At 40.9% G+C, this 19,975-nt stretch overlaps 1 protein-coding gene across 1 annotated transcript in view; it reads left to right on the top strand.

The window, feature by feature from the left end:
• per (period circadian regulator) overlaps positions 1-19,975 on the top strand; it is a 110,673-nt gene that overhangs the window by 53,486 nt on the left and 37,212 nt on the right. Inside the window, exons 8-12 of the mRNA XM_080274848.1 lie at positions 687-902; positions 2,513-2,698; positions 6,542-6,696; positions 7,380-7,499; positions 14,216-14,464. Of these exons, the coding sequence (XP_080130974.1) occupies positions 687-902; positions 2,513-2,698; positions 6,542-6,696; positions 7,380-7,499; positions 14,216-14,464 (926 nt within the window). The remainder of the gene's footprint in view (positions 1-686; positions 903-2,512; positions 2,699-6,541; positions 6,697-7,379; positions 7,500-14,215; positions 14,465-19,975) is intronic.

Genomic DNA, 19,975 nt, shown 5'->3' with positions numbered 1-19,975 from the left:
TGCTGGAGGTGGGGCTGGAGCTAGATCTATGGCTAGAATGAGGAGTGGTTGGAAGAAGTTCAGGGAGCTGTTGCCCCTCCTGATATTGATAAGGCTCTTCCTCCATGATAAGGGGTCTTTGTATGGGATGTGTTAGGAGTGTAATGCTGTATGGTGGTGAGACCTGGGGAGTAAGGGAAGGGGATATTTGCAGGCTCAGACATACAGAAATGACAATAAGTAGGTGGATGTGCATTGCGTCCTTGAGTGCGAGGCCTGGTGGGGGCTAGGTTTATGATGGAGGAGTTAAGAGTGTATTGATGTTGTGATCAGGAGAGGTAGATTGAGATGGTTTGGGCATGTGGAGAGGATTGGGAATGATAATTTGTCACAGAAACTGAGAAGTGTCAACGTTAGTGGTGGGGCTAGGAGAGGTAGACTGAAAAAGACCTGGGACAAGGTCATAGAGTGTGGCCTCAGGGATAAGGGAGTGAATAGGAAAGCTGCCAGAGATCAAGCAACATGGAGAGCTGCCAGTAGGTGACCAAGGCCGACACATTCAACCATGTTGGAGCCTTTAAAAACTAAACAGAAACATTGGAACAATGATGATGATTGCATGACATAAATAACTACCGGTAGCCTAATTTCACAGATTTTAAGCCATCATAACACATTCTTGATCTCCATCTCTCTCTCTTCAACAGACAACTATGGAACATCATTTTTCTGCCGCATGCGTGTGTACCATGGTCTGCGGACGTCAGGGTTTGGTGTGCGCAACAAGCGGACAGTGTACCGACCTTGTAAGATGGTGCTCAAGTTCCATGATGCTGCCTGTATGGATGAGACAGCCTCTACCTGTGGTCCTCATTCCTCCCTGCTCCTGGCTGAAGTTATACCCATTGAGAGTGTCTACCAGGGTAAGTTTGACAGTTGCATGAATTCTTATGAGTAGATATTGGTTCCCATTAACACTTTAAGCCACCCATGACTCCCTCTATTCCAGGTAAAATCATTTGGCATGAACTGGAATAAAATGTTAGACTTGTTCCAACATGAGAGAGTAAGACAGTTGTCACCACAAGTTAGGAATATATTCCAAAATATATATATATATATATATATATATATTTTTTAGGCAACTGAGAATATACAGTAAATGGGCCCCTATTCCACTTTGGTGTTGGCCTAAGGTTGTACCCATCAAAATGTCTGCTAAAGTGAATGTTACTTGCAAATACTGTAGATTCTGTGGGAGGTAGTAGATATTGATCTGCATCAACACTCTTAGGCTTCTGTGACTGACTCTCATATGAAGAAAATTATCTGATATTAGCTGGAGAGAGTGGAGGATGTGGACTGGAGAGAGGGCAGAGTGACTTAAGGGCAATTTATTTGTCGCCATGCCTTCCAGTATTAAGGCATATGGATATAGATATATACCATACATAGTTAGCTGACCTACTGTGCTGGCATTGTTAGCTGTGAAGTGGTACAGGTAGCCCTCATTTTATCAGGGATGTGTTCCCGAATATCACAGCTTTTTCTGTACAGCTGAGCATTTTAAGTTTAAAGCGGCTCTTGTTGCTTCATGCCTCAAGCTGAAGTTATAGACATCAAGAATGTCTACCAGGGTGGGTGTGATAGGTGCGTGGATTTGGGTGGATAGATAGTATTCATCTGTCATTAAGTCAAAGAAGAAGAAGAAGGTTTAGTTTTGTGCCTATTGCAGTATCTACACAAGAGTCATTAAGGCAGACAGTTAACATTTTCAAAGACCCATTCTTCTGAAATACTGTACAAACCACAGTAGTCATTTTGCATCCAGGTCACCAATTGTAGTTTTTGGGGAGCAGGGACGAGAGGGGAACAGTTTACATTTGTTTTACCAGCCAGAAAAATGTACTCAGGTTTTCCAGTTGCAAACACAATATGTTAAACATTGCATCACCAGCTAGCCCATCATTAAGTGATATGAGTACAGTGCTGTATTAGAGAGAAGGAGAAACAAAACAATGCAGGTTGATTAACTAATTGGCATATGTTTTTGGATAGACTCTGAAAGTGAAGAATGCTGTATTCATTTTTTTTTTTTTTTAAATGCCATGGCACAGTATAGTTAGGGATCACAGTTCACCTATAATTCCACAGATGGATAAAATAATGTATCATAAGCTGGAGTGAGGTATAAAACATTTCATTTTTAATTAGATCATTGAGACAGTTTTTACTTTTGCAAAGAAGTTTTTCTCTTGGTGACCAGACATTGTAGGAAAAAAGGTGAGATATGTATTTTGTAGCAAAGGGATTAACTTAGTTTTCCTAGGGCTCCCTTTATTTAACTCTCATTCAATTAGTCCCTTTCAGTCTCAAGCCTCCATTCATTAGTCCATGTCTCTCCCTAACTCTTACTGTTCCTCTTCCCCAAACTCCCTGTCACGCTTAGTTTGCCTCCACAGGCCCCCCCCCCCCTCTCTCTCTCTCTTCAGTCCCTTCTGTTTCACCCCAGCCCTGTATCTCACGTAAACAGTACCCGAGGAGACGCCAGCCATGGGCACCTTCAGCATCCGGCATTCATCGTCGTGTAACTTCTCGGAGTATGACCCCGAGGCTATCCCTTACCTGGGCCACTTGCCACAGGACCTCACTGGCAATTCTGTGTTCGACTGCTATCACCCGGAGGACCTGCCACTGCTCAAGACTGCCTATGAGGATAGTATGTATGGCAGCATTTCTGTACATATTGTGTGACTCCAATATTTCTGTGTGCTTAGACTTGATTGTGTTACTTCTTTATTGCTCTACTGTGGCCTCTCAGACTTGACTGTGTTGCTTCTTTATTGCTTTACTTCTACTCAAGCTTGGACTAATATTAACATCTCTTCATCTTGAATGCTGACACGTGCTAGTCCCCAAAAAGATGCTCTGAAAAGGATGGTGAGCTATAGCATTGCGTTATTCTGCCATTGAGCTGCTGGAAATAAACTGCAAAATGACAAAAGGCTCTTCCAAGTTAAGCTGAACAAACTGTAATGCTTTTAAGTATTTTTGGAGCTGGAGTTTGTTGTTCTCTGGTTTTCTCATGGAGGCTGCAGTTAAGGTAGGGAAGATTGCAAATATAATCAGGATCACGAGCTCCATCCATCAACCATTTCTGTATTGTCCCATCAGGAGCTGTCGATGTTTTTATGAACTGTAGTGAGTGAGTGTCAGGTGCATGATGTACCATAAGATCATCAAACCAAACCAATTTCATGCCTTCATCTTACACCCATATATTAATGTGGGTACTAACACACCCAGGTACACTCCTTGCAACATTTTTAATTAATTTTCTCCCTCCCCCAATGTCATTCCTGTTACTGTCTCAAGGTACAATACATAGAGAAAGTGTTGAATTGGTGGATAATTTAAAAGTTTTTTAATGTAGTGATAAAGGAAAGAGAAAAGTCTTAAAGTCAAGTGGAAAGTAGATATGCTTTAAGAGAGAAAATGACCGATGCTATGAGATTTTGGAACAGAAGAAAATAATAAGTATAGAGGCTGGAGAGAGACTTCATGAAGATTTATCAGTGCCCACACTACAGTATGGGTGTGAGACATTAGTATGAAATGAGTATGAAAGGTCAAGAATGAAGGCACAGTGAGACTTGAGGATTATTTGTTGGTAGAAATGACACTTGAGGAATGTACTGTATATTGGCTATCTCACCTCATCTTTTGGTGGGAAAAAATATCAAGATAGTAGTAAAGATGAAGATGAAACAGGTTGGATAAGGAAGCAGTTTGTAGGTCTGAAAATTTATTCATCAGATGTAAAAGAGAGTGTGCTCATTTTGTATTGTCACATGGAGAGGCTGGGAGTGATCAGGGTGAAGAAATATTGTGTATAAGTAAGTCTATCTATCTGTCTATAGCCCGATGCCCTAATCCCGCAAAGGGTGGCCGCAGATAAAACGCCTCCAAGTCGCTCTGTCACCTACCATTTGACTACCCTCCCCCCAACTCACCCCCCCCTCCCTCCCTCATATACCTCTCAACTCCATCCCTCCACCTCATCCTCGGTCTACCCCTCCCTCTCTCTCTCTCCACCTCATCCTCGGTCTACCCCTCCCTCTCCCTCTCTCCACCTCACCCACATACACCCTCTTAGTCAGTCTTTCATTCTCCATTCTCTCCACATGTCCAAACCACCTCAGTGTATTTCTCCTAATCTTCTCAACCACATCCACATCTACCCCACAACGTTCCTTCACTTCTTCATCCGTTAACCTGTCCCTCCACATCACTCCACATGCTCCTCTCAAGTAACTCATTTCCACTGCTCTCACTCTTGATTTGTTCCCCTCTTGCAAAGTCCATGCCTCGCTTCCATACATCAGGGTAGGGATCACAATACTAGCATGCAGTGACTTCTTAACCTCCATACTCACCTCCCTATTTCTCATCACTGCTTTCAGTGTACCAACAACCTTCCTTCCCTGCTGTACCCTTTCAAGCACTTCATCCCCCAAAGTTCCATCCTTACTCATCACACTACCCAAGTACAGGTACTTGAATGCATTCACATGGGGATGGCCTAGAGTAATGTGGTTTGATTTTGGAGGCGAATGTATTTGAAAGTGAGATATGGATATTGAAGAAATAACGAAATGGGTGTAGTTGCATCCCTTTTTTATTTGCATTAATTGTAGTATCTGTGCTCTGCTGGTGTTACAAGAGGGATGTATTAAAGTTGAAATGTGTGTGTGTGTGTGTGTGTGTGTGTGTGTGTGTGTGTGTGTGTGTGTGTGTTGCATCGTTAACCCTCCCATTACCAATCGACGCAGGCCGCATTCAGCTGCAAGTGAGTACTGTACTTGGAACACAGTCCTGGGCGCACAAGGCCACACACTGAGAGACCTTCCCTGTCACCGCACTATTCCCGCATACTCAATAGTTCATAAGCAATTTATCCTCACACCCTTATTTATGCTTCGATAGTTGTCATTTTTTTTCATTGTAATCCTGAATATATGTACTTGCTTATGGTGTTGTAAAAAAGATCAGCTATATGTAAATTATTTTTTTTACTTCCGTTTTTTTTTTAGTTTTTTCACATAGAAATATAATTTTTATGGTAAATGTTACTGAGAAAAAATTATAGGAAATTTATTTGGCTACATTTTGGTGTACAGTATAAAGAATTGCTGAGGTCAGTTAAGGCCAACTTCATGGAGCGTGAGAGTAAATTATCATACTTTTGAGCAAGGCTCATTGCACACTGACTGGGGCAGTTGGGTGATGCTGGGTGTGGGGTTGGTTGAGCGCGGAGGAGGAATACACAGGGATGCAAGTAGTGCTTTGTTTTCGCCCAGAAATGGACGTAAAATCATTCCATAACCCCCAAAATGGGCTATTTCGTTCGACGCAACTGGCGTGGAATGGTAATGAGTGGTTGCAAGGTGCGCAGACGCAGCCTGCGTCAAATGGTAACGAGTACATGAAATTTGCACTGCACCCATAAACACCAAAGGGTGGATCAGTGATTTTATAAGACATATGGTTATTTTTTTATTTATTTAGTTTTCATTTTACTCTCGGGTGTCTGCCCTTTCCTCTCCTCCATCCTTCTTTCCTTCTATCCACTTCCGTCTTTTTTTTTTCCTTCATTCTTTCCTCATCCTTCTGCCTACGGGTGACTTTACACTCCCTCTTCTGTCTTTCTTTCCTTCATTCCTCTTCCTTCTGCCTGTGGGTGACTCTGCACTGAGTGATGAGCAAAATGATTTCCTGTACACCAGGAAACCATTTGCAATGCTGGGTGGTAACCATATAACCAAATTTTGGCGCCTGGTGGTTTAGTGGATAATTACGGCCCTACAGTCGGATTGAGCCAGTGAAAGTTGATATCCAAGAGGTGATTGGGGTTTATTGCTTATGTAATTGCCAGTCAGGGATGAGTGAGGCTGGTCACTCTCGTCTTAAACGTCAGGACCAACTTGCCTAACCCTGGGCTCCTATGCTTCTCATAGGGCAATGTAGGATTGGATAATGAATGAATGAAAAATGGCCAACTCAGAGCACAGATTTAACAGTTCATTCCCAGAAGCCCTGTAGTCCTCCTGATTGTTGTACACTCAATCAAAGAAGTATCGTTACAGGGGGGTCCGATGAGTTTCATACTGAACAGTCGAGTTGTCTCGGTAGGGTTGGAGGAAGGCTGTTATCAAACGTTTCATTCGGGGTGCCAGTTTGTATCGCGCAGAAGGTGTAACGATACTTTTTTGAGGGTGTGTACATCTTTACATGTGTGAATATATGTCCCATGTCAATGGAAATTACTGTACAATATGTTGATAGCTTCGTTTTCCAGATCCTATCCACCCCCATTGTAATACAGTATATATAATACTGTAGTGGAAAATGGGGTTAGGATAATATATGTAATGGTGATGATAATTGGTCAGTTCTTTTTATTCATTAAGAGATACAAGTATAATGTAAATTTGTAAAGAAATAGATGTGAGGGTTTTCAGGTATTGATTGATAAATTAATCCTCGTTCGCACAACCAACAGTGGTAAGAGAGCAGGGTAAGCCACACCGCAGCAAGCCATACCGTTTCCGCACCTTCAATGGGAGCTGGGTAACACTGCAGACTGAGTGGCTGTGTTTTGTTAACCCATGGACTAAACGAATTGATTCCATCATCGGCCAGCATCGAGTCCTAAAGGTAAATTTGTCATCTTCATTATTGTGTACCCGTTCTTGTAATTCAGCTTTCTGCAACTTCTTTCTCCTCTTTGATGTGGGATAGTTCCTATTAGAGAAGCTGTATGTAAAGGTTATAATACACCAATAAAGAATACCCATACTTAGGTACATGAACTTTGGGATTTTGGTGTTGTGTTCAAAAACTGTTTGTTAGGTGAGTGATTGCTAAATGAAGCATGGAACAGTAGCACAACAGATTCAGGCTGGATATTTTCTTAGATTAGATAAGTTTACCCTGGGTCTAGTCTCACCCCCATGCAGTTACAGTTTAAATGAAAGATAATGTACAGTATAACACCAGTGCAGTTTTAAACCTCCTTGACCATTTCTGTGTGAAAATACTGGTGTTTTATTGGTAGTAAGGTACTTGCTTTTGTTGGACTCTTTCTTGTATTCGGCTTTATTCTTTGACTGCTAGGATTTCATTTTACTGCATGAAATTATATTGTTAACTTCAATAGATTCCTAGGTGTACCAGTAGCAGAGAAAGGGTGGCTCAAGGTAGTTTTCAGAGCAAAGCCTCTGACTGCTAGGGTATCTCAGTTGATCAAAATTTTGTGATGTTAACTTAAATAAATTCCCCAATTTCACTAGCCACAGGGAAAGGGTGGCATAATGACAACATTTTCAATCCTGTGGCAGGGCCCAAGTGACATAGCGATATTTATGGACCCTGGTGATAAGGCAGCCACACCCCTGCCAGAGGAAATCATGAAGGAGTCACAGAAGGCACAGAGTGAGATCATTGAGCTCTTGGCAAAGGTGAGGCCTGTTTTATTGTTAGTAATGTTGTAACTTAGTTATCATATTTAACATTCACTTTCCTTGTTTTCTGGATCCTAAGTTTATATATATATATCTGGACATTGCTACTCCTCATCCTGCCTTAGGGTGGGAAAGGAGGTCCTGATGATGATGATGACGATGATGATGATATATATATATACAGTATATATATATATATATATATGTAATATGTTTATGTATATGATAGGCATGCTGTTGATACCTCCTGCACTTTTATTCTTCCTCATTCTTTGTGTTCTGGAGCCTACCTTACCCATGTTTAGGTAGAAGAAAGGTCAGAGTGAGTATAGTGATGATGATAAATTGAAACATCGGGCAGTTGCTTGAACAGAAGTGAAAAGATGTTACTGTACAGTAAGGAAGGGGTGACCATTTGTCCTGTCCACCCCTGAGCCTCTGAGCATATGCAAAAAAAAAATGTATGTAAATTCTACAAGCCAGATGAGTTTGTATATTTTTTGCTGCTGCCAGACATGTTACTTACATGTAGGAAAGACCTGTTGTATTTGAAAGGGTTATTGAAGACTGGATTAAACTCATTCAGTTTCAGAAGTCTCTCGTAAGGTGAATCAGATCATCTGGAAGGAGTGAAATTAACCCAGTGAACATGGAGTTCTTTTGCATTTCATTCATGCCATCTCCTGATTATTTTATACTGCATGGGAGAAGCCTTTAAAACTGGAGAAATCAGATATAGCCTTCTAATCAAATGTAGTCTTCATTAACCTCTTTGGTATGAGATGCTTTTCCTGAGTTTAACAAGATTGCTTTAAAAAGTAGCAAGAAAACTGAAGAATGTCATTGTAGTGAGAGGATTAGATTTTGGCACTTGCAAGAATTGAAGTGAATGTGATATAATACTTATGTCACTTTTCGTCTATAGACGTCACCATCTGCCTCTCTCTCGGTGATTACTCAACAGGCTGCCTGGAACCACTGTCTGGCTCCCTTCTTCTTCATTTCTGCAACATTTGCAGCGTTTCCTCTAACTTTCTCTCTGTTGAACACCACCTCTCCTCCTCTAAACCTCACCTTCTCTTCTTAACTGAGACTTAGCTGTCTGAGGCAACTGATAGCTAACCCTTTCCTGTATCCTCCTAGTTTCTCTATACTCATTTAAAAGCCAAAGGTGGTTGTTGTGTGTGTATACGCAATGACTTATGTTGCTCTCGTGTTCCTGAACTTGATTCTTCTGAATTCTGTACTCTTTGGCTTCAGCTTTCATGTCATTCTCTGACTACATACTGTATATCTGTGCTGTTTACTTATCCCCTAATTCTACTGACTATGAAAAATTCTTTGACTAACTTACAGCTATGATGGAACACATCATATCCATTTCTCCCTTCTCTGAAATCTCCATTTTAGGAGATTTCAGTGTTCACCACCACCTTTAGCTCTCCTCTCCTTTCACTGATCCACCTGGTGAACAAACCTTCATCTTTTCTATCCTTAACCTCTAGGCACCGGGAATGGGTTTACCTATCCACGTCCCAGAACCGGGTTATTTTCAGGATAATCAATTTTCCCCAAAATATACATATTTTTTGTTACAAATCAATCACAAATGACAAAAAACACATAAAAAGTGCGTACTTATTCTCTGTTGGCGATTTTGAGGTGGTGGTGTGGTGTGAGGGAGCCGGTGTGTGGCAGCTGGGCTGAGTATGTTCAAGGTTGCGGTGGTGTGTTGTTGGTATTAGTGGAATGAAGAGGGTTGATAACCTCATGCCAAAACAAGTGTTGGGTGTGTATTTGTTTTTCTCACTAATTCACAATGCCGTATGAGTACAATATTACAACTAAAATAGCAAAAAAACTCAGGAAAGTAACTAATAAAGATTGGCTTATTGTATGTTTTCCATGATACTTATTTTCTAACAAATTTATGTCTGTTTATTTATTCACTATTATTTACACACTATTTACACATTATTTCACTGTTTTTAGTAACTCTTGACACTATGATACTCTCCATACACTCTCCCCCACACCCCTCAGGGCCCCCAAGTAAAAATTAAAACATCATATGACGTGGACCGTAGGCCTTTACGAACACGTCATATGACGTGGACTGGCGCCTAGGGGTTAATGACCTAGTGCAGCTTGTACAGTACCCTACTCTTATCCCTGACCCCCTTGGAGAGAGCTCCAACATACTTGACCTCTTCCTTACAACTAATCCTTCTGCTTACACCGTTAGTCTTTCCTCTCTGTTGGGTTCCTTCGATCACAACTTTATTACCTTATTCTGTCCTATCACTCCGGGATGGCATGTGGACCCTCCAAAGAAACGTCGATTGTGGCACTTTGGATCTGCTGATTGGGAGGCCCTCAGGCAGTACTTCTTTGATTTTCCCTGGAATGATTATTGCTTCCATGGCCGGGAGCCATCTGAGTGTGCCTCGCCTATTAAGGAGGTTATTCTCTTGGACATGGAAGCATACATTCCTTTCCAATATCCTTTGACTAACGCAAGAAAGCCTTGGTTTAGTCATGCTTGTTCTACTGCTGTCCACAACAAGGAGAGGGCCTATTAAAGATACCAGAGCCCCCCCCCCCCGAATCACATCTTTTTTATGTTTCTGCCCAAGAGCTGTGCTACATCTGTTCTTCGCTCTGCTAAAAGTAATTTCATCGGTAATAAATGCTCTCAACTCTAACTTGAATTCTTCCTGCTCCTTTTGGCACCTTGCCAGAAACCTTTCTAACAACTTTACCTCATCATCCTTCCCACCTCTTTTCTACTCTGATGGTTCTGTAGCTATTTCTTCAACTGATAAAGCAGATCTCTTCACTCAGACTTTCTCCTCCGATTCCACCTTAAATGATTCCGGTGCTGTTCCTCCATCACTTTCCCCTTTTGACTTCTTCATGGCTGACATTAAAATTTCTTCGGCTGATGTATTTTCTGCCATCACTGGTCTCAATACTAATAAGGCATATGGGCCTGATGGAGTCCCTCCTGTTGTCCTCAAGAATTGTGCTTCTGTGCGTACACCCTGCCCAGGCAATCTCTTTTGCCTGTCTGTCAACATTTACCTTTCCTTCTTGTTGGAAGTTTGCTCTCATTCAGCCAATCTCAAAGAAGGGTGACCATTCCCAACCCTCTAACTATCGTCCAATCGCTTTAACATCCTGTGTCTCAAAAGTTTTTGAGTCAATTCTTAACAGAAAAATTTTAAGGCATCTTTCCTGTCATGACCTTTCTGATCATCAGTATGGGTTTCATCAGGGACACTCCACTGGCAATCTTTTCACCTACCTTTCAGACTCCTGGTCATCCTCCTTTCAAGACTTTGGCAAAAGCTTTGCCATTACACTTGACATCCCAAAGGCTTTCGTTCGAGTCTGGCATAAATCTTTAATTTCCAAACTGCCCTCCTACGGTTTCTATCCCTTTGTCTGTGCCTTCATCTGTAGCTTCCTTTCTGGTCATTCTATAGCTGCTATTGTAGACGGCCATTGTTCTTCTCCTAGATCTGTCAACGGTGGTGTTCCTCAGGGCTCTGTCCTATCACCAACTCTCTTCAGTGACCTTCTAAGCTTTGCATATAACCCTATCCACTCATATACTGATGATTCCACCCTTCGCCTTTCCATTCAGTTCTCGCAATGTCCATCTCAGCAGTTACTTCAACAAACAAGGGATGAAGTTATGGCACACCTAATGTCTGACTTGGCTCGTATCTCTGACTGGGGTAAAAATAATCTTGTTTTTAATGCATTAAAGACTCAGTTCTTACATCTATCAACCTGACAGAATCTTCCCTAGGAATACCCACTAATGTTTAGTAATTACCACTCAATCCTGCATCATCCTTGAACATACTTGGGTTTCATTCTCTTTGGACTTATCTTGGAAAGATCTTATTACATCTTTTGTAAAATCTGCTTGGTGTGCTAAGCCGACTCTGCGCCTTCTTTACCCCTGCACAGTTGGGTTTTATTCGTCCCTGTGTAGAGTACAACTCTCATATGTGGGGAGCTTCCCCACATACAGCTCTTCTCAGTAGGGTGGAGTCAAAGGCTTTTTGTCTCATTAATTCTTGTCCTCTTACTGGCTCCCTTCAACCCCTGTCTCTCTGCCACACTGTTATTTCTTTATCTCTTTTCTATTGCTACTTCAGTGGTCTCTGCTTCTCTGAACTGTCAGCTTGCATCCCTCCACCTCTACAACAGGTGCATAGCACTCACCTAGCAACAAACTCTCATCCCTTTTCTGTCCAACTCTCTAATGAAAGAGTTAACTGTTGCTCCCATTCCTTCATTAACCCTTTAACCGTGGGCTTGATTTGCTTTTTCTTGCAGCACCCGCGGGCATATTCGCGCTCCGACAGACTCTCTAAAAATATTTGCCAAAAATCAGTTATTAGTCCTAGATTATTAAAATCACATATGCTTATGGCACATACCTTCAGCTTTCTCCTGGGGTGTTTGTTGACCCTTCGTTGAGTACCGTAGGACTTGTGGAGACCTCTGAAGTTGGGTAACGAAGTCTCCACTTTACACTTCCCGACAACCCGTAATATGAGTAATATGATTACCACAGCCTGATATTATCACTAGAAACACCATTCTATGATTCTCAAATAGTTTGGAATCCATATTTAAAAAAAAAAAAAAAAAAAAAAAAAAAAAAAAAAAAACTGTGAAAGCAACGAAAATTACGAGGGCGTATGACCTTCCCACTTGTGCTAGTTCGCCGCTGGTGTTGTCATTTATTATTCATAAAAACACTCACAGTTTATATTTCTGTTACTATATAACACTTATATATATCTACAGTCTTTATCCATAAGTTTCCTTCAGTAATAGTAGTTTATTGTCACTGTAGGCATTCAATTTCTTTCAGTAAAATACGTAGCATTCACTTTCTCGTCCTGTATACTAGCATTGAGAGTGAATGTCACTTTCACCTTCACTCTCATAACTCATAGTATTCATACATGCTAGAGTGAAACTTTCACTTGCATTACTCCAAGTATATATACTCGTATTCTTATAATACTACTCAATTACATTTCTATTTACGTTCTGTATTTTATTTACATTATTTACATTTCTATTTCATTTACACTGTTTTATGCACTGTCACTTGAAGTAACTTATAAAACTATTTTCCACTTTTCACTTATATTTATATTCATTGCTTTCACTTGCTGTTTACGCATTATTTACACTATTTACAATTCCACTTTCACTGTTTTACTCAACAGAAAGATCGTAGTCACTCTTTTTCAATTGTCAGCCCTTTACCTCTTTCCACACAAGGTTTAGTAGGGGGTAAAGGTCACAGGTCCCTTTGCATGGGGCTAAAAACCGGGGGGAAGTTAGCAGGAGCAAACAGACGTACCTTCACCTTCGAAGATGACAGTGAACTGATAGGGGTGGGCCGGGGTGGCCTACCTAGGGAAATGCATTACTGCAAATGTCAGCCTCTTGACAGCTGCTAATATATAGCAGTGAAATGATTGGCAGGAAATCTAGACAATACATTATAAATTAGGTAGTTCCAGGTGAATGTAAATATCACTTAGGCTTCCCCCTTCCCTTCTTATGTATATTTTTAGTACGAGAATTGATTATACGGCATATTTCAAGGGGAAATAAACAGTGAAAATTAGCGAATGAGTGCACGTGAGGTGTTGTCAGGTGATAATTAGCCAATTCCAGGTGTATGGCACTCTCACTTACCTTACTTCTTTTTGGTATATATTATTTGCTATAAGAATAGGGCATAGAGCTTATTTCAATGGATGAAATCAGTGGAAAATTCCAGGGAAGATTTACTTAGCGTAGCATGGCCGGGCAGGTGAGAGGAGAGGGTAATGGAGGGAAGGTAGGGAGGGGAGTCAAGAACGGGGAGAAATGGCTAAATTGTCAACAATGGATGGGAGTACAGATGAGGTTAGGAGTGCTGACCAGTGTTGGACATTGGCAGTACTGATAGATGATACAAGCCCCCACTTGAAAGCCCGGGGGAATTCAAAATAACACAGAATCACAAAAGTGACGCCCCGCGGTATGATACCTTGCTCCCAAGCGTCACGAAAGTGACGCCTCGCAGTTAAGGGGTTAATGCAACAGATCATCTGTGGAACTATCTCCTTCTGTGTGTATTTCCTACTTCCGGTGATCTCCAGTCTTTCAAATGCAGTGTGTCCAGGTGTCTCGAAATGAATGGATCTTGAATTTGGCTTTTTATTTTTATTTATTTATTTTATTTTTTATTTTTTTTTTTACACAGTTTGCGGGCTCCTGGCCTTTGGTTCCTTCCTTCTGGATTAAAAAGAAAAAGAAGGGTGTCCTCAAACAAATTGCATCCATTTCACCCAGTCCTTTGCCACCAAGCTTCCCTCCCTCCAACTCACCACCCTCATTCATATACCTCTCCACCCTTTTCTCCATCTTATCCTTGGTCTCCCCCTCCCCATCCCTTCCCGTCCTCCTATCCCCATCCTCCTTACTGAAGGGGTTAATTGTGTGTCTTACATAGCCCTTGACCCATAGCCATATTCAGTACAACAACCCAAGCAAGGAGCTGCAAGAGATGAGGCAACTCACATGAAGTCTTGTGAAATCTTGTGGCAGTTTCATGAACATAAGTGACAGTATGTCCTGTCGTACTTAACGGATTACGATAATCTTGTGTCTTACGCTCCCCTCAGCCTGTTGCCACATACAAGGATCCAAGCAAGGAGCCACAGGAGATGAGACGACGCACATTAGCCCACATGATGAGCTCCATTGTGGATGAGTTGGACAACATGCAGAAGGACGAGAACTCCACGGTGGCTGCCACCCCACGTACCACTGCCACTGCTGCTACCGCCACCACCGCTGCTGTCAGGGATCCCTCTGCTACCACGCAACGTCCTGTCGGCCAGCTCCTCCTCGGCCCAAGTCAGCCCAGCTCGGTGAGGTTCTTGACTATATTGTCATATATTCTCATCAGTTAGGGAGGCTTCTTGGCATCTCGTCCTTACACGTTTATTTCTACACATGGCAAGTTAATATTATCTCATATGATAGATAAGCAGTCTGTGTCGATATTATAAAGGCATTAAGTATGTAACATGCAAGAAAATAGTAAGGTACAGTAAGCTGTACAAACTGCCAAGAAAGGGATGGTTGAAATCCTCCTGTACTTAGGAGAATATGACCCTATGTTGAGTTGACCCTAATTCTTATTAGTTAAAGAGGCTGCTGCACCTCTTACATAACATTTATTTCTGGATAAGGAATATTGGTATTCTCTTGTATATTACTTACACAAACTGTGAAAATTGGGTTGATGAAAACAAAATACAGGCTAGAAAAGTGTAATATGCAGTATAAATTGGTAAAGAAGAGATGTTACAAAGCCTTCCAAGCTCTCGAGAATGCTTCCCAATAAATCTCGCTGTCTCTTACAGTACTTTGGACCACCATTTGTTTGCAGCTGTCCATAACTGTGTTGTCATTGATTTGTTTTGTTAGTGTGAGGCTATTGACATTGCTTAATAAATACAGTAATACCTCAGTTGTGCGCAACGATTCAGCAAATATCAGATTTAGCAGACAAGATTTCATAAATTTAATTTACTCTTCATCAACTCAGTCAAAGATTTAAAGTAACACTGACAGGACCACAATTCTCACCTCTCCATTGTGCTAAAATTGGGTCTTTAATTCTTTTTCCATGACATCACAAGGTTCCTTCTTTTCTAAAATTGTTCGTGGTACTGTAGTAGTAAGTTCGGGTTTTATTTTTATTGTTCATTATTTTAAGGAGTTTTCTCCACTTGGACAAGAAGACACTGGAAAATCCCAGATGATACCAGCTTGTTTGTGTTTGTGGCCATACTAGATGTTGCAGGCAGATTTATACTTTCTGTTAGGCAATAATGTTAAAGATAACGATAATTTCTTTTATGTCTTCATTTTTCTTCTTTTTGCTTGCTTATATGTTAGTTAGAGGCAGTTGGGTAAGGTTTTGTGATTGGGTACGGTAGGTAGGAAGGGTTATTTTGCAAACAACAGACAGTTGGCAGTAACAGACATGGTGTTGCCACTATTAGATCACTAAATTGAGGCTTCACAGTTAATAACAGTACATTCTTTCCTCTAAAACATTTTGCAGCAGTTAAGCTGTTAGTCAACAATGAAATACTTTTTAAATTTTAGTCTATTGCACATTTAGTAAACAGTGTGGATGTGTAGTCGAGGATCAGGGTTGATATAACTTCACGGTGACTTTTATATCAATACAGCCATCCTCCAACTTGCACAGATCTAACTCGCACATATTTGACGTATGATGACCAAAACTTGTACTCCTGGGTGTCTGTTCGTCTGTGTAATTACTTCCAGATGCCTCAATCCTGGAAGAGGTGACCACAAATGAGTCACCTTTGTCACCCTATCCTCTGCTATTAGGCAGAGAACAAGGTGACATGGAGGGCTGATATCATGTGATCCTGTGTTGGCTTATCTGAACTGAAAATTCCAAAGATCTTTAAAATTATCAGTGGTTAATTAATTTTTGTCTTATTTCTCTGGTGTTTGTAATAAATTATTTTCTTTTTTTAAGCAGTGTAATCATAAACCAACAAAGTATAATATTTACAGTAAGACAACAGTAAAAATACATATGTATGAAACAAAAGAGAAAGAGAGGGGAGGGATGATAGGAGGATTAGAAAAGGGACAGGAAATTAAAACAGGAAGAGGTGCAAGAGAAGGATTGAAGAAAAGAGAGGAGATAGAAGAATGAGGAAGGGGAGAGAGCATAACATTTGGATGGGAGGTTGAGTATGTAAACCATTCTGTTAGTAGTAATAGCTGTTCCTCCAAGCCAATACTTTACAGTAGTTATCGTTTAATAATCTCAAATGCCACTGTCCTTTGTGTGCATTACCTCTGAATAGTAAGGTATGTCTAGGAAGCATATAAAAAATCAGCTTTGGCATCATAAGGGAGGGAAGGCTGGAGATAAGGTATTATAAGCACTTATATAATAGGTTTCAGTTCCCCAGCTTGCATGAGTCCTCTTACGTAGACCCCTAGGTTAACACATTAGCCACTTAACCCGGAGGATGATTGTATGACTTTTTTCTTTAAATTGTTTGTGGGCTTTAAGATTCAGCTTATATAAATACACCTGCTTACAACTTCAAGAGCTGTAAATTTTTATACTTGTTTGTAGCCTTGTATATAAATTTTTTATATTTGAGAAGTCTTTCTTGTTGGAACTTAATCCTCACTTAAGCAGTTTGCACTGAACTTCTTACTTTTTGAGACTGTATCTGTAGTGTCATGTGAGGAATTACTGTATTTATATTATTATATTATCTGTGTGTCTGTGTATTTTTAAGGAGAGATCAGAAGGCTTTGATTTTTGCAGTACAGTGTCATCATAGTCAATTTTTTTCCAATCCTTGGTAGAGGTATACTGTATAACCTATGCTATTGAATGATGTCAGAAAAACTTCATTTATAATACTGGCGATTTTAAACCATTAGAACACATTAACTTAAACTTGAGAAGAGTAGCATATGACTGTGTAAGAATAATCAGGAAATGCATATTAAAGTAATTAAGCAAACCTATACAGAGGCAGATCCAGCATTTGTTAACATTTGGGGTCCTAAACACTGCATTTTCTCCCGTTCAGTGGAAATCATGTGTTAAAATCTGTACAGTAACGAAATGTATGTTGTATATTTTTAAGCAAAGTTTATTTTGCAGCTGTAACTTCGAAGTTTATCAAGGTCAGATTTATACGGTAATGAATTTTTAAACATGCAATTGCTTGTGTTCATTTAGTGATTTTATATACTTGAGCTGGCACGTACTAAAAAAAGTGAGGCAAGGGAAATAAAAAATAAAAGGGGAGGGGGGTCTTGACTTCTTGGACCCCCCTTTTGGATCTGCCACTAGTATACAGTATGTAGGCAAACATCTGAACACAGCAGATTTTCAGAACATTTTGGTTTCTGTAATCCAAAGAAATATTAAAGTAAAAATATGTGTTGATAGGAGCAAGGATTTTCTTCGATAACTACAGCTAAAGCAGGGACACAGGATCAAGACGCTGATGAGAAGAGTGGCTTTACATTTTCCAGACTTCTTCCTCTTTCCCATCATTCTCCTTTCTGTATAATTACTCTCTACATCTCCTCCCCCACCACCGTTGTTTTTTTTTTTTCTTTTTTTTTTTTTTTAGCTCCATTCCTGCATTATTTGTGTTTTCTATATTCCTTTCTTTTTTTCCCTGTGTACTGTAATCATTTTGTTTCTCCTGTACCTCTCCTCCCCGTATGATTTTTTTTTTTTGTCCAACTATGGGCATAGGCTTAACAGCCTGCTTCCAAGGCCCATTAGTCCTGCAACATACCATACACTTCTACATGTCACCATTTCGGCGCTAACACCCACCATCCATATTGAGTACATGCTAGGGCTCTCTCATACAGGGCTGGTGTATTTGTATTAGCGAGGGTATTTTTACTTTTTTTTTTTTTTTTTTTTCCTCCCATCCCTTTTCTCCTCTTCTGCGACACTTTTTTTTTACCATATCCCATGCCTCTCTTCTTTCTGTGATTACTGTACCTTTATCTATTTACACATCATCATCTAATCCTGTGTTGCCTCATGAGGAGCATAGGAGCCCAGGGCTAGGCAAGTTGGTCCTGATGTTTAAGATGAAAGTGATCAGCCTCACTCATCCCTGAGTGGCGTTACGTGAGCAGTAAACCCAAACTACCTCTTGGATATAAACCTACACAGGCTCAATCCAATTGGAGTACCTTAATTACCCACTGAACCACCAGGCACCATAGTAGTAGTAGTAGTAGTAGTTCCCTAGGCAGTTTGGCTGAACAGCCCTGAGTCCTTTTGGAAGGCCACAACCGAGACCAGGCTTTTCCACAGAGTTCTCAAGGGGTGTATGTTGTGTTGTTGGTGCAGGTGATTGTGTGCAGTGCAGTCTTCCATGATGTGCTTAATAGTACGGGGTGCTGTGTTGCATCCCGGACAGGCATCAGCAACTTAGTCATCCAGCCTCTTCTGATAACTCAAGAGGGCTGGATGATCCCCACATCTCAGCCTGACCAGGTGGACCCTGTCCTCACAAGGGAGGTGGGATTCAGAAGGGTGGATATCAGGAGGCCATGCATGCAGCTGTTTGTTGTCTATGAGTGACTGAATGGAGAGGTGAGTGATTTGAGCATGGATATGCTTCTGGAGGTTGGTTTGAGGTGGATGAGGAGAGAGAGATGACAGTACTTGTCTATGGTATCATGTGCTAGGTGTTGTTTTGATGGCCTTGGGTGTGTGTGGATGTGCTGCCATGTACTGTAGTGGATGGTGTGGGTTTGTTGAGGTTTTGGCCAGAATTTGTGTGCCTCTCATGTTGAAATGATCCCTGACTTTGAGGGGGACAGCATGGAGGTCAAACCACAGCAAACTCCCCTGGACCCTCATGGTGCCCGAGAACCTGGGAGTTGCTTTGGTTGTCTGGGCAAATGCCAGGCATCATAGTTTGGTTATATGGTTACCATCCAGCATAGGAAATGGTTTCCAGGTGTACAGGAAACCATTTGGGTTGTTGCTCAGTATAGAGTTACCTGTAGACAGAAGGAAGAGGAAGGAAAGAAAGATAGAAGAGGATGGAAGGAAAGTTGGAAGGATGAGAGGAAAGGGCAGTCACCTGAGAGTAGCACTACATTGAGTGAGTAGATGGTGAGTGCCCCCACCTTTCACTATTTTTATTATTTTATTTTTATTATTATTATTTTTTTTTTGACACCACATTATTTACTCCTTTGTTAAGAACTTTTCCTCCCCATGCATATCCCCTCTCTCTGTAATGAACCCCACCCCATTATTATTATTATTTATTTATTATTTTTTTTTTATAACATCCCATCCCTTTTCCTGTATAACTTTTTTACCTCTCTCCATGCCCCAGCATTGCAAACCCTTCCCCCGCCCCCCTTTCACATCATCTCGATTTGGATCCCCAGCTTCTTTCTTATGCAAATCCTTTCACTTGTTTTTACTATCATGTCCACCCCTATCTCAGGCCCTTAAGTTCATAATACAAATCTCATCCCCCTTTGTCATAACTATCCAGCCCACCCCATTCTCACCCCCCCATCCTTTCTGATACAAATAGTAACCTCTTCAGTATACAAATCTTTCCACTTCTCCGCACCGCCTAATACATGCCATACCCACATCCCACCTTCTTATGCAAGTTCCACCCCCTCTAGATACAAACCACCACCCATTCCAACAGCCCCCAGCTGTTCATCATACAGTACAAATCCTTCCACATCCTTATTTTATCCAGTTCATCCCATTCTTACATCCCTCATTACTGTATAATATTCCACCCTTTCATCAGAGAAATTCCCCTTTAATCACATAAATCTTTCCTCAC

The sequence above is a fragment of the Coenobita brevimanus genome, chromosome 60, assembly GCF_032717465.1.
Source record: "Coenobita brevimanus isolate Jiangsu-jjx chromosome 60, ASM3271746v2, whole genome shotgun sequence".
NCBI classification, from domain to species: domain Eukaryota; kingdom Metazoa; phylum Arthropoda; class Malacostraca; order Decapoda; family Coenobitidae; genus Coenobita; species Coenobita brevimanus.
Note: the sequence above shows the minus strand (reverse complement) of the source record. Positions and strands in the feature narration are given on the sequence as shown.